Genomic DNA, 14,752 nt, shown 5'->3' on the forward strand with positions numbered 1-14,752 from the left:
GATTTTATCAGTGATAACAGATTCTGGTCTGCAGACAGCAATGAAGAATATGTGGGGAAGCCATTTAAAAATTAAAGTCAAAGTGTGAGATGGTCATCCAAGTAATATCCTATTTATTCAAATGGAACATAAATCCTACACCTTACGGGCTACCTGAAGCCTCTATTGCATTAGACAGAAGAACTCACTAATTTGTACTCACTTTGCATTTGCCCTCTTGTAGTACATAAGATAATTGGTCATAATGTTTCATACTATGTCCTTGCCCTGTAACAGGTGCATTAGTGCATCTCTATGGAAACAACACAGAATCTTTCAGATGCTTTTCCTTACTCTGCAAGCATAACTCCTTACCCTCCAGGGAGGTCAAAATATTGTTGCTGTAATCATCTTAAGAATTAAGCATCCTGATTTCAGTTCTTTTAACTGTATAGCTGTAAATTAATAAAAACTATTGAAATGTACAAGATGTATGATGAAAATGGAGTACTCTTTGGTAGTGTTTGAACAATCCGCATTTGTAACAAAATTACCCCTTAAAGTTTATTTCACAAATTAAGAACGGCAGAAATTATGGCATATCTCTGTGTTAACAGTTTCTAGCCCAAACCTACTGTATCAGTATTCTTCATAGGGTGTTTGCCCACAGAAACTTTCTGGCTTGAGTACCGCAGGGCGCGGGGCAGGACGTACAGACTTCTTTGACAGTGCAGAACATTTATTAAAATGAAACATGTAAGACAAAGGTGGCACTCACATACAACATTTACAATGAACATGACTACACAATTAACATTAAACAGAGAACACACATTTTGACACGGGACTATACAAACTAACGTTACAGCTACAAAGATCTAATTGAACGCACACATAGTGACAATGACCAGCAAGGGTGCACACACTGACAGGGGTTTAAATACAAACACTCAACATTAAACCCCATGCAGGTATGTGCAATCCCAGGGGGCATGGTTACGAAATAACACGTGAATCCCCCTGCACGTGGCGGGCCGTATCACGTGACTCATGGAGTAGGAACGTTCCGTGACAGTACCCCCTCCCAAGGGGTGCGGCTCCGGAAGCGTCCCATATATCAGTTTTTGTATATTCTATTTATCAAAAGTATCATCTGTAATGGTCCTGTTGGAGAAGTGCAGGAGGTGAAACAAACTTCACAAGCCATAATGTAGCTGCCCATTCATCTAAAAAATAAATCTGAAGGTTTAGGATTATAATATTTGTTTGTATAGTTGCACAGAGGGGAAGTAGGAAATAGAAGTTCAAAGTTTATTTGTCACGTACATAAGGGGTCCATCTATAATTGTGTTAATCTCTTACCACACACACAGGATGTGTGGACGAGTCATAGGAAATGGGACGAAATGTTTATTAGCACAAAACAGTAACTGAAGCACTCAGGCACATGCAAGATTAAACACCGACAACATTCACACTTAAAAACTTGCTGCTGCACTGCCAGTTTAAGCTCATTTATGAATGATTTGACTTGGTCACTTTAACACTAGTTATCTGAAATTGTAAACATAGCACAATCATTCAGGATTCAATCTGAAGTAGACACTTGCCACCAGACATCCAGGCTTATTTATCAATCATTTTGGTTCCATTTGAGCTCATATAATACAGAAGTCAAAAAGCAAAAAAAAACCCCCAAAAAACGCCTTTGATTTTGGGGGCTTATAAATGTGTCTATTGATGTTGGAGATTCATTTTCATTCATGCTCTACATTTCCTGACTCACCAGGTTCTTGTTAAACAACATGCAAAATTTGAAGCAGATACTATAAAGTATAAAGGAGCTACACAGTATTTTCCACTTGGTCTCCTCAGGTGTCTCCAAAGTGCCCAAATAAAATGTAAAAAAGTCACTGGTCGCTATATGAGTTTGCATTTTTATTTTTTGTGATAAAAACAAGTTAATTTCTTCAAGGGACACAGAAAACTTATAAAACACAGCAAGTATTAACAAAAACTATTTACATACATTTCTCTTTATTAGGTCTTTTGATCATGCCACTCTGTGAAGCACAACCGATCTACCACTACACAGAGTGGAACACTGCAAGATCTGCACATGAAAATTGTCTTCATTTTGCAGTGGACACATTTCCTCCTCCCTTGTGTGGCTTTTTGCCGAACGTCAGTAGATAGTTCACACACTGGAACAGGGAAGCACCCCTGTGGTCTCTCCTCTGGGACATGAGGGGGAGACAAAGGGGCACTCGGAGCTCTTGCCGGTGGGGATTCCTGTGGTAGGCCAACACCAGCCAGCTCCGAACACAACACCTCCCTGAAGCGCTTTTGGTTGAGGGGCTTCTGCTTTTTTGCCAGTGCCATCTCCTTATGGATGATGAAGCTGTTCACCACCACAATGTCTATGAAATGTAAAAACAGCTTCATATACCAGCGCCTGGTCTTCTGCGTCACAGAGAAGTATTTTATGAGGGCATCAGACAAGTCAACTCCTCCCATAAACTTGTTGTATGCATTCACAGTGTCCGGTACAGGGATCTGTTTGCTGGACCAGGTGCCACTTTTAGTTCTGACCAGTCGTTGCACAGTTTTCCCACTGTAAGCTTTGTGGACAGTGGAGCACATTGTGACATCTCGTGTGTCCCTCCACTTTACAAACAGCAACGGGCCATCCCTGGTCCATCTCATGTCGCCACGGGCAGCTTTTTTTGGAAGGTCGTTGGCAAATGTCTTAGTAGAAACTATCCTATTCTCCCGGATGGTTCCACAAGCCCCAAAACCAATTCTGTGCAGGTGATGGAATAGCAGCGAACTAGTGTAAAAATTGTCCACATATACTGTGTATCCTGTACCCAGAGAAGGAACATGTATCAGGTTGACCACGACATCAAAGCTCAGTCCGTTTCCAGAAGGTTTACATGCCTTCCCCTCATACACACTGAAATTGTATGTGTAACCATTGGAGCTGTCTGCCAGGACAAAGATCTTATATCCCCACTTGCTGGGCTTGTTCTTCATATACTGCTTCATAGAAATCCTTGCCTTGGTGGCCACCATTCTTTCATCCACAGCAATGTTCTTGTGTGGATGGTAATATGCTTTACAGGCAGTCAGGGTCTGTTCCATGAGTGGCTTGAGACGGAAGAGAGAATCATAGCCAGGCTGACCTCTGAGCTGATCATTGATGGCATCTGCCGCTGGGTCACTCATGTGCAGGTTTGCACTGATGGCCTCATACCGCTTCCCAGTCATAACTGAAGGAGGAAATGGGTGCCTGTGCAAATGATCCTTCCTCCACAGGTCCCGAATAGCTGAAGGCTTGATTAGTCCAAGATAAATTACAATGCTGATAAAGCGAAGCATTTCGTCAGCATTGACGTTAGTCCACTGCCTCCTCAAGCCCTTCTCTGTTTTCTTTGCTGCATACTTGTTGGTGTTGTTGCACAGGGTCAGGAGCACTTCTTGACTGAAGAACAGCTGGAAGATGTCAGAAGGGCTGTAGACCATATGAAAATCCAGCTGGACTCCTGGGGTCCTCCTAGGGTGAAAGCGCAATGGAGGAGGCTGCTCATCTTCCTCCGAGGGGTCACGCCATCTGTCCTCCAGTGCTGCAGGTGGTGGTACCGCTGGAGCTGTTCTGGTCTTTTTTGCTGGGACATGAGGTTGCTCCTCTGCTGAGATGTGAGGGGTGTCCACAAATTGGGGGAGTGTAGAAGTTGATGGTCCTGGGAGTGGGCCAGAAGAGTTGTGAAATATCTCAGGTGGGGCAGAGCAGGGTGAATCTTCTTCACTGCAAAACAAAGACAGGATAACAGCCAAATGAGTAAAATATGAAGATGAAAATAAATACAAATTGTCATGCTAAATAAGGCTAAATTATTATTACATTTACTACATACTACATATTATTACACTTACATCATTAGTTATTACTTATTAGTTACATGATCCCAAGAGATACCATCAAGACATTTCCTAACCAGAAGCCGTGGGTGGACAAAACCATCCGTGAGGCTCTGAACTCTCGCACTGCTGCCTACAACGTGGGAATCATCAGTGGGAACATGAACGAGTACAAGGCTGCGGCATACGAAGTGCATAGGGCGGTGAGATAGGTGAAACAACGCTATGGGAGGAAACTAGAGTCACAGTTCCAGCAGAGTAGCTCTAGATCCCTGTGGCAGGGACTATAGATGATTAGGGATTACAAGAGCCCACTCTCCGAAATGATGAGCGTGGATGAGTCTGGCGAATGAACTACACACATTCCTCGCTCGCTTCGAGGCTGCACCTGGCAGCGTTATTGCTAACAGTGCTCGCGCTAACAACGTAAATGGTGATATCTGCGCAGCCAACAGCGCATGCTCAGAGCCCACCATAGGTCAGCGCCCTCATTATCACAGAGTGACGTGAGGAAAGTGTTCAAGAGTGAATACCAGGAAGGTGGCGAGACCAGACAGCATCTGTGGTAGAGACCTCAAAGCCTGCCCAGAGCTGCTAGCCCCGGTATTCGCTCACATCTTCAACCTCTCCTTGACGCTTGGAATCGTCCCATCCTGCTTCAAGCAACACTGTAGATCCCCAGGGTTGCGTTCTAAGCCCCCTGCTCTATTCACTGAACACCTACGACTGCATGGCCACTTCCAGCTTTACCATCATTGTCAAGTTTGCTGATGATACCGTCGTCATGGGCCTGATCTCAGACAATGATGAGAAGGTCTACATGGAGGAGATTAAACACCTGGAAAACTGGTTCCCGGAAAATAATCTCCTCCTAATCGTCAGCAAGACAAAGGAGCTGATTGTGGAATGCAGCAACAAGCAAGAGTGGCACTACCAACCTGTGAGGATCAATGAAACCATGGTGGAGAGAGTAGATAGTTTCAAGTACCTCGGAGTTCACATCTCGCAGGACCTGTCCTGGTCCCACCACACTAACTCCCTGGCAAAGAAGGCTCGAGAGCGTCTTTACCACCTCAGATGCCTATGAGACTTCAGACTGCCCTCCAAGGTGCTGCGGAACTTCTACACCTGCACTATTGAGAGCATCCTCATGGGGAACATCACAGTCTGGTTTGGGAACAGCACCAAGCAGGACAGACAAGCACTCCAGAGAGTGGTGCGTTCAGCAGAATGCATCACTCATACGGAACTTCCTGTCCTGCAGACCATATATTACAAGAGATGCCAGACCAAGGCCAGGAGGATTGTGAAGGACCCCACCCATCGCAACAACAGGCTCTTATCTCTATTGAGGTCAGGGGAAGCACTTTCGCTCCCTGAAGACCAATACAGAGAGACTGAAGAGGAGTTTCTTCCTGCAGGCCATTTGGGGACGTTAGCAGGAGCTAGCTAGCTAGTTGGCTAGTCCTCCTATCGTTGGCTGGGTTGGAGTCTGCCCCAGCTGGGCGGGATCCTCCTTTGACGGTTTGGGTGGAGGCGGCTGCTCAGGCTTTGGAAGTCCGGAAGTACACCAGCTGATTTGTTCATTTCAGAGCCGGGCACTGGTGACGCTGCCTTCTTGCCTTTACGAGGCTTAGGCATAGCCGCTTGAGCTCTGGGGCTGAACACAACAAGGAGCAGGTGTGAAACCCAGGGAAGGCATGGCCATATGGACGAATACACACATATGTGTGTGTGTCCGGATGTTATTGTTAAATGACCAGTTATAATCAGTCTAATAATCGTTAACAACAGGCTTAAGCGTCATCTGTTACTTGCTGCCCTCCAGTGGTCCTTTGGAGAGATGGACAAACATGGAGGATGTGAAGGAAGCATGTCACCAGCTTCACAGGCCAGAATGCACCAGCCTATTTGTGTAATAAAGATCTGAAGGTTTAAGAATACAATATTTATGCTTTAAAGTCATGCTGCTCACTAACAAAAAGTTGTCTTACCATGTATGACTGTGCTCTCCTAAGGGAGGCTGGTGTCAAGTCTGGTACAAACACAGGACTTCAAAATCACACATCTCACAGTTCCTTTAAATATTTTTTATGAATCCCAAAGTTTCTCACTGTCTATGCATTTGCTGCCGATAGCCGAAAGTCTCATTGTCTCATCTTCTGTTACAGACAGCACTAAGTACACATTCTGGCCTACACCTGTGTGTTCCAGTCCTCCCAAACATCTATGCCTCAATCCAGCTTCGTCATTTTAAGGATATAAAATAAAAGTCATGATGGACACAGCAGCTTTGTGCTTGTTAGCATTGCTCATGTTTGGGCTTTGTGTGTTTGCTAGTGATCATGTGGATTTGGTCCCCTGCGACGAGGCCATTTGGGCCCTGAAACAGGGCAACTGATGAACTGTGGGGACTACTCTGTGTACTCTGGATATGATGTCCACAATAACATCATAAAAAGACTGTAAAAAACTGTAAATTGTAAATAAATAAAAAACAGAAATTGTACACTGTGTATATATACATAATATACATTTTCTCTGCATCCTTCATTACATAGTTATTTATTCATCAAACCACATCCATCTACCTGTAGTTCCCTGTATTTCTCCTCAGCTCGGACAGAGCAGTTGCCAAAGTATTTCACTGCGAGTTATACCATGTAAGTGACAAATAAAACTTTGAGCACTACAGCGTCTTTGCATTCCCAAGGACGCGTTACAATCATACAACCAAGATACCAATGAACTAGAATGATGTTGAAATACGGGGATCAATGCTAATGCCTAGTGCAAAATACATAAGCTCTCTCAGACAACAATCATTCACCTTTACATTTACATTTAGCAGACGCTCTTATCCAGAGCGACTTACGACTTACACAAACAGTGCCATAAACAATGCAATACCCTACAATAAGTACTAGCGTTTCAGTCAACATAGGAGCAGGGTCAGTGTACGTTTAAATATTACGCAATCAACTCTGAACTTTTTCAGTCACAATCGTAAATTTTATACTTACGACATATCGAGCACGTCGATTCCAAGCTCAAAAGCATCTTCTTCAACAGAGTCCATGCTAGCAGCCATGGAACCAGAATCACTCTCACCTTCCTCGTCGCTAAATCTAACTAGCTCCTCATGAACACCAGTCCTTGTAAATTGCGTCATCTCCACTATGGTGATAAAAATATAAATTTTTACCAAAAGCAAAAACGTTTTACCAAAGACAAAGCGAACTAGCCAAAATGGAGTAACTTACGCACGGCCCTCCCCCACTCTGTAGCGTACCATTCAATGCAAATGAGTATCACGGTACGGCCCCTCCTCCCAAATGTTTCCTTGTGTGCGTGTGCGTTCGCCAGTGTGGCCACGCCCCGACGTGCTCCATACCTGCTCTCTCATTAGTGCGCGTGTAAAAAGTCTACCGTCTTTGTGTTACTGTTGTCGGTGTTTGCTCTTTCGATAGGCCAACCATGAACAGCAATGTACAGAATCTTGCCATAGGTAGAAAGACAAAGCAATCAAAGAAAATAGTTATTTGATGGACCAATAACAAACAAGGAATCTAAGAAAGGAGGGTCTAATGCTCTATTCAGGAACAGTTTTAGGTTAGTGATGTGCATTTTGAGGTAACTAAAGGCTTGCATATTTTCTGTTAGGTTACAAAGGAACAGAATGCGTGTTTTGCGCAAAGACGTGAGCAAGCTAATAAAGAGCTTTACTAGCATTCTATATACTTTTTAAATGTCACAGAGTTTATTTGATGGTAATTTAATTTTCTATGACCAAATCTGAAGTTATTTTAGACCGGAAGCATGTTTTAAAAGGCAATTTAAAGGGACAGGCACGTTGTGGAAATGTACCAAAAAACATGGTGTATTCAGCATGGGATTTCTGGCAAACGGATGCATGTAGACGGCTGAAAATCAGTAAGCAGGTAAGCAGAACGCATCACTCATACGGAACTTCCTGTCCTGCAGACCATATATTACAAGAGATGCCAGACCAAGGCCAGGAGGATTGTGAAGGACCCCACCCATCGCAACAACAGGCTCTTATCTCTATTGAGGTCAGGGGAAGCACTTTCGCTCCCTGAAGACCAATACAGAGAGACTGAAGAGGAGTTTCTTCCTGCAGGCCATTTGGGGACGTTAGCAGGAGCTAGCTAGCTAGTTGGCTAGTCCTCCTATCGTTGGCTGGGTTGGAGTCTGCCCCAGCTGGGCGGGATCCTCCTTTGACGGTTTGGGTGGAGGCGGCTGCTCAGGCTTTGGAAGTCCGGAAGTACACCAGCTGATTTGTTCATTTCAGAGCCGGGCACTGGTGACGCTGCCTTCTTGCCTTTACGAGGCTTAGGCATAGCCGCTTGAGCTCTGGGGCTGAACACAACAAGGAGCAGGTGTGAAACCCAGGGAAGGCATGGCCATATGGACGAATACACACATATGTGTGTGTGTCCGGATGTTATTGTTAAATGACCAGTTATAATCAGTCTAATAATCGTTAACAACAGGCTTAAGCGTCATCTGTTACTTGCTGCCCTCCAGTGGTCCTTTGGAGAGATGGACAAACATGGAGGATGTGAAGGAAGCATGTCACCAGCTTCACAGGCCAGAATGCACCAGCCTATTTGTGTAATAAAGATCTGAAGGTTTAAGAATACAATATTTATGCTTTAAAGTCATGCTGCTCACTAACAAAAAGTTGTCTTACCATGTATGACTGTGCTCTCCTAAGGGAGGCTGGTGTCAAGTCTGGTACAAACACAGGACTTCAAAATCACACATCTCACAGTTCCTTTAAATATTTTTTATGAATCCCAAAGTTTCTCACTGTCTATGCATTTGCTGCCGATAGCCGAAAGTCTCATTGTCTCATCTTCTGTTACAGACAGCACTAAGTACACATTCTGGCCTACACCTGTGTGTTCCAGTCCTCCCAAACATCTATGCCTCAATCCAGCTTCGTCATTTTAAGGATATAAAATAAAAGTCATGATGGACACAGCAGCTTTGTGCTTGTTAGCATTGCTCATGTTTGGGCTTTGTGTGTTTGCTAGTGATCATGTGGATTTGGTCCCCTGCGACGAGGCCATTTGGGCCCTGAAACAGGGCAACTGATGAACTGTGGGGACTACTCTGTGTACTCTGGATATGATGTCCACAATAACATCATAAAAAGACTGTAAAAAACTGTAAATTGTAAATAAATAAAAAACAGAAATTGTACACTGTGTATATATACATAATATACATTTTCTCTGCATCCTTCATTACATAGTTATTTATTCATCAAACCACATCCATCTACCTGTAGTTCCCTGTATTTCTCCTCAGCTCGGACAGAGCAGTTGCCAAAGTATTTCACTGCGAGTTATACCATGTAAGTGACAAATAAAACTTTGAGCACTACAGCGTCTTTGCATTCCCAAGGACGCGTTACAATCATACAACCAAGATACCAATGAACTAGAATGATGTTGAAATACGGGGATCAATGCTAATGCCTAGTGCAAAATACATAAGCTCTCTCAGACAACAATCATTCACCTTTACATTTACATTTAGCAGACGCTCTTATCCAGAGCGACTTACGACTTACACAAACAGTGCCATAAACAATGCAATACCCTACAATAAGTACTAGCGTTTCAGTCAACATAGGAGCAGGGTCAGTGTACGTTTAAATATTACGCAATCAACTCTGAACTTTTTCAGTCACAATCGTAAATTTTATACTTACGACATATCGAGCACGTCGATTCCAAGCTCAAAAGCATCTTCTTCAACAGAGTCCATGCTAGCAGCCATGGAACCAGAATCACTCTCACCTTCCTCGTCGCTAAATCTAACTAGCTCCTCATGAACACCAGTCCTTGTAAATTGCGTCATCTCCACTATGGTGATAAAAATATAAATTTTTACCAAAAGCAAAAACGTTTTACCAAAGACAAAGCGAACTAGCCAAAATGGAGTAACTTACGCACGGCCCTCCCCCACTCTGTAGCGTACCATTCAATGCAAATGAGTATCACGGTACGGCCCCTCCTCCCAAATGTTTCCTTGTGTGCGTGCGTGTTCGCCAGTGTGGCCACGCCCCGACGTGCTCCATACCTGCTCTCTCATTAGTGCGCGTGTAAAAAGTCTACCGTCTTTGTGTTACTGTTGTCGGTGTTTGCTCTTTCGATAGGCCAACCATGAACAGCAATGTACAGAATCTTGCCATAGGTAGAAAGACAAAGCAATCAAAGAAAATAGTTATTTGATGGACCAATAACAAACAAGGAATCTAAGAAAGGAGGGTCTAATGCTCTATTCAGGAACAGTTTTAGGTTAGTGATGTGCATTTTGAGGTAACTAAAGGCTTGCATATTTTCTGTTAGGTTACAAAGGAACAGAATGCGTGTTTTGCGCAAAGACGTGAGCAAGCTAATAAAGAGCTTTACTAGCATTCTATATACTTTTTAAATGTCACAGAGTTTATTTGATGGTAATTTAATTTTCTATGACCAAATCTGAAGTTATTTTAGACCGGAAGCATGTTTTAAAAGGCAATTTAAAGGGACAGGCACGTTGTGGAAATGTACCAAAAAACATGGTGTATTCAGCATGGGATTTCTGGCAAACGGATGCATGTAGACGGCTGAAAATCAGTAAGCAGGTAAGCAGAACGCATCACTCATACGGAACTTCCTGTCCTGCAGACCATATATTACAAGAGATGCCAGACCAAGGCCAGGAGGATTGTGAAGGACCCCACCCATCGCAACAACAGGCTCTTATCTCTATTGAGGTCAGGGGAAGCACTTTCGCTCCCTGAAGACCAATACAGAGAGACTGAAGAGGAGTTTCTTCCTGCAGGCCATTTGGGGACGTTAGCAGGAGCTAGCTAGCTAGTTGGCTAGTCCTCCTATCGTTGGCTGGGTTGGAGTCTGCCCCAGCTGGGCGGGATCCTCCTTTGACGGTTTGGGTGGAGGCGGCTGCTCAGGCTTTGGAAGTCCGGAAGTACACCAGCTGATTTGTTCATTTCAGAGCCGGGCACTGGTGACGCTGCCTTCTTGCCTTTACGAGGCTTAGGCATAGCCGCTTGAGCTCTGGGGCTGAACACAACAAGGAGCAGGTGTGAAACCCAGGGAAGGCATGGCCATATGGACGAATACACACATATGTGTGTGTGTCCGGATGTTATTGTTAAATGACCAGTTATAATCAGTCTAATAATCGTTAACAACAGGCTTAAGCGTCATCTGTTACTTGCTGCCCTCCAGTGGTCCTTTGGAGAGATGGACAAACATGGAGGATGTGAAGGAAGCATGTCACCAGCTTCACAGGCCAGAATGCACCAGCCTATTTGTGTAATAAAGATCTGAAGGTTTAAGAATACAATATTTATGCTTTAAAGTCATGCTGCTCACTAACAAAAAGTTGTCTTACCATGTATGACTGTGCTCTCCTAAGGGAGGCTGGTGTCAAGTCTGGTACAAACACAGGACTTCAAAATCACACATCTCACAGTTCCTTTAAATATTTTTTATGAATCCCAAAGTTTCTCACTGTCTATGCATTTGCTGCCGATAGCCGAAAGTCTCATTGTCTCATCTTCTGTTACAGACAGCACTAAGTACACATTCTGGCCTACACCTGTGTGTTCCAGTCCTCCCAAACATCTATGCCTCAATCCAGCTTCGTCATTTTAAGGATATAAAATAAAAGTCATGATGGACACAGCAGCTTTGTGCTTGTTAGCATTGCTCATGTTTGGGCTTTGTGTGTTTGCTAGTGATCATGTGGATTTGGTCCCCTGCGACGAGGCCATTTGGGCCCTGAAACAGGGCAACTGATGAACTGTGGGGACTACTCTGTGTACTCTGGATATGATGTCCACAATAACATCATAAAAAGACTGTAAAAAACTGTAAATTGTAAATAAATAAAAAACAGAAATTGTACACTGTGTATATATACATAATATACATTTTCTCTGCATCCTTCATTACATAGTTATTTATTCATCAAACCACATCCATCTACCTGTAGTTCCCTGTATTTCTCCTCAGCTCGGACAGAGCAGTTGCCAAAGTATTTCACTGCGAGTTATACCATGTAAGTGACAAATAAAACTTTGAGCACTACAGCGTCTTTGCATTCCCAAGGACGCGTTACAATCATACAACCAAGATACCAATGAACTAGAATGATGTTGAAATACGGGGATCAATGCTAATGCCTAGTGCAAAATACATAAGCTCTCTCAGACAACAATCATTCACCTTTACATTTACATTTAGCAGACGCTCTTATCCAGAGCGACTTACGACTTACACAAACAGTGCCATAAACAATGCAATACCCTACAATAAGTACTAGCGTTTCAGTCAACATAGGAGCAGGGTCAGTGTACGTTTAAATATTACGCAATCAACTCTGAACTTTTTCAGTCACAATCGTAAATTTTATACTTACGACATATCGAGCACGACGTCGATTCCAAGCTCAAAAGCATCTTCTTCAACAGAGTCCATGCTAGCAGCCATGGAACCAGAATCACTCTCACCTTCCTCGTCGCTAAATCTAACTAGCTCCTCATGAACACCAGTCCTTGTAAATTGCGTCATCTCCACTATGGTGATAAAAATATAAATTTTTACCAAAAGCAAAAACGTTTTACCAAAGACAAAGCGAACTAGCCAAAATGGAGTAACTTACGCACGGCCCTCCCCCACTCTGTAGCGTACCATTCAATGCAAATGAGTATCACGGTACGGCCCCTCCTCCCAAATGTTTCCTTGTGTGCGTGCGTGTTCGCCAGTGTGGCCACGCCCCGACGTGCTCCATACCTGCTCTCTCATTAGTGCGCGTGTAAAAAGTCTACCGTCTTTGTGTTACTGTTGTCGGTGTTTGCTCTTTCGATAGGCCAACCATGAACAGCAATGTACAGAATCTTGCCATAGGTAGAAAGACAAAGCAATCAAAGAAAATAGTTATTTGATGGACCAATAACAAACAAGGAATCTAAGAAAGGAGGGTCTAATGCTCTATTCAGGAACAGTTTTAGGTTAGTGATGTGCATTTTGAGGTAACTAAAGGCTTGCATATTTTCTGTTAGGTTACAAAGGAACAGAATGCGTGTTTTGCGCAAAGACGTGAGCAAGCTAATAAAGAGCTTTACTAGCATTCTATATACTTTTTAAATGTCACAGAGTTTATTTGATGGTAATTTAATTTTCTATGACCAAATCTGAAGTTATTTTAGACCGGAAGCATGTTTTAAAAGGCAATTTAAAGGGACAGGCACGTTGTGGAAATGTACCAAAAAACATGGTGTATTCAGCATGGGATTTCTGGCAAACGGATGCATGTAGACGGCTGAAAATCAGTAAGCAGGTAAGCAGAACGCATCACTCATACGGAACTTCCTGTCCTGCAGACCATATATTACAAGAGATGCCAGACCAAGGCCAGGAGGATTGTGAAGGACCCCACCCATCGCAACAACAGGCTCTTATCTCTATTGAGGTCAGGGGAAGCACTTTCGCTCCCTGAAGACCAATACAGAGAGACTGAAGAGGAGTTTCTTCCTGCAGGCCATTTGGGGACGTTAGCAGGAGCTAGCTAGCTAGTTGGCTAGTCCTCCTATCGTTGGCTGGGTTGGAGTCTGCCCCAGCTGGGCGGGATCCTCCTTTGACGGTTTGGGTGGAGGCGGCTGCTCAGGCTTTGGAAGTCCGGAAGTACACCAGCTGATTTGTTCATTTCAGAGCCGGGCACTGGTGACGCTGCCTTCTTGCCTTTACGAGGCTTAGGCATAGCCGCTTGAGCTCTGGGGCTGAACACAACAAGGAGCAGGTGTGAAACCCAGGGAAGGCATGGCCATATGGACGAATACACACATATGTGTGTGTGTCCGGATGTTATTGTTAAATGACCAGTTATAATCAGTCTAATAATCGTTAACAACAGGCTTAAGCGTCATCTGTTACTTGCTGCCCTCCAGTGGTCCTTTGGAGAGATGGACAAACATGGAGGATGTGAAGGAAGCATGTCACCAGCTTCACAGGCCAGAATGCACCAGCCTATTTGTGTAATAAAGATCTGAAGGTTTAAGAATACAATATTTATGCTTTAAAGTCATGCTGCTCACTAACAAAAAGTTGTCTTACCATGTATGACTGTGCTCTCCTAAGGGAGGCTGGTGTCAAGTCTGGTACAAACACAGGACTTCAAAATCACACATCTCACAGTTCCTTTAAATATTTTTTATGAATCCCAAAGTTTCTCACTGTCTATGCATTTGCTGCCGATAGCCGAAAGTCTCATTGTCTCATCTTCTGTTACAGACAGCAATAAGTACACATTCTGGCCTACACCTGTGTGTTCCAGTCCTCCCAAACATCTATGCCTCAATCCAGCTTCATCATTTTAAGGATATAAAATAAAAGTCATGATGGACACAGCAGCTTTGTGCTTGTTAGCATTGCTCATGTTTGGGCTTTGTGTGTTTGCTAGTGATCATGTGGATTTGGTCCCCTGCGACGAGGCCATTTGGGCCCTGAAACAGGGCAACTGATGAACTGTGGGGACTACTCTGTGTACTCTGGATATGATGTCCACAATAACATCATAAAAAGACTGTAAAAAACTGTAAATTGTAAATAAATAAAAAACAGAAATTGCACACTGTGTATATATACATAATATACATTTTCTCTGCATCCTTCATTACATAGTTATTTATTCATCAAACCACATCCATCTACCTGTAGTTCCCTGTATTTCTCCTCAGCTCGGACAGAGCAGTTGCCAAAGTATTTCACTGCGAGTTATACCATGTAAGTGACAAATAAAACTTTGAGCA

At 43.5% G+C, this 14,752-nt stretch overlaps 1 protein-coding gene across 2 annotated transcripts; it reads right to left on the reverse strand.

Moving 5' to 3' along the window:
• Window positions 1–1,902: 1,902 nt before the first annotated feature.
• Window positions 1,903–12,484, reverse strand: LOC113586855 (piggyBac transposable element-derived protein 4). Of its 2 annotated transcripts, none has more exons than XM_035527366.1 (2): window positions 12,364–12,484; window positions 1,903–3,787 (listed from the first exon to the last, which is right to left on the reverse strand). In XM_035527366.1, exons 1-2 carry the CDS (start codon window positions 12,432–12,434, stop codon window positions 2,020–2,022), a joined length of 1,839 nt encoding a protein of 612 aa, XP_035383259.1. In that variant the 5' UTR covers window positions 12,435–12,484; the 3' UTR covers window positions 1,903–2,019. The 2 variants fall into 2 exon arrangements, with proteins under 2 accessions (XP_035383259.1, XP_035383260.1); XM_035527367.1 differs by lacking the exon at window positions 12,364–12,484 and adding an exon at window positions 6,924–7,041.
• Between the last annotated feature and the right edge of the window lie 2,268 nt (window positions 12,485–14,752).

This window comes from Electrophorus electricus, chromosome 6, assembly GCF_013358815.1.
Source record: "Electrophorus electricus isolate fEleEle1 chromosome 6, fEleEle1.pri, whole genome shotgun sequence".
Lineage (NCBI taxonomy): Eukaryota > Metazoa > Chordata > Actinopteri > Gymnotiformes > Gymnotidae > Electrophorus > Electrophorus electricus.

Bases quoted from the DNA above. Each gene is read 5' to 3' on its own strand.
- LOC113586855 (XM_035527366.1), bottom strand. From the start codon at position 12,434: ATGGCTGCTAGCATGGACTCTGTTGAAGAAGATGCTTTTGAGCTTGGA. The intron at 3,788-12,363 runs GTAAGTATAAAA...TTTGTTTTGCAG, and splicing joins GACGTCGTGCTCGATATGTC to TGAAGAAGATTCACCCTGCT.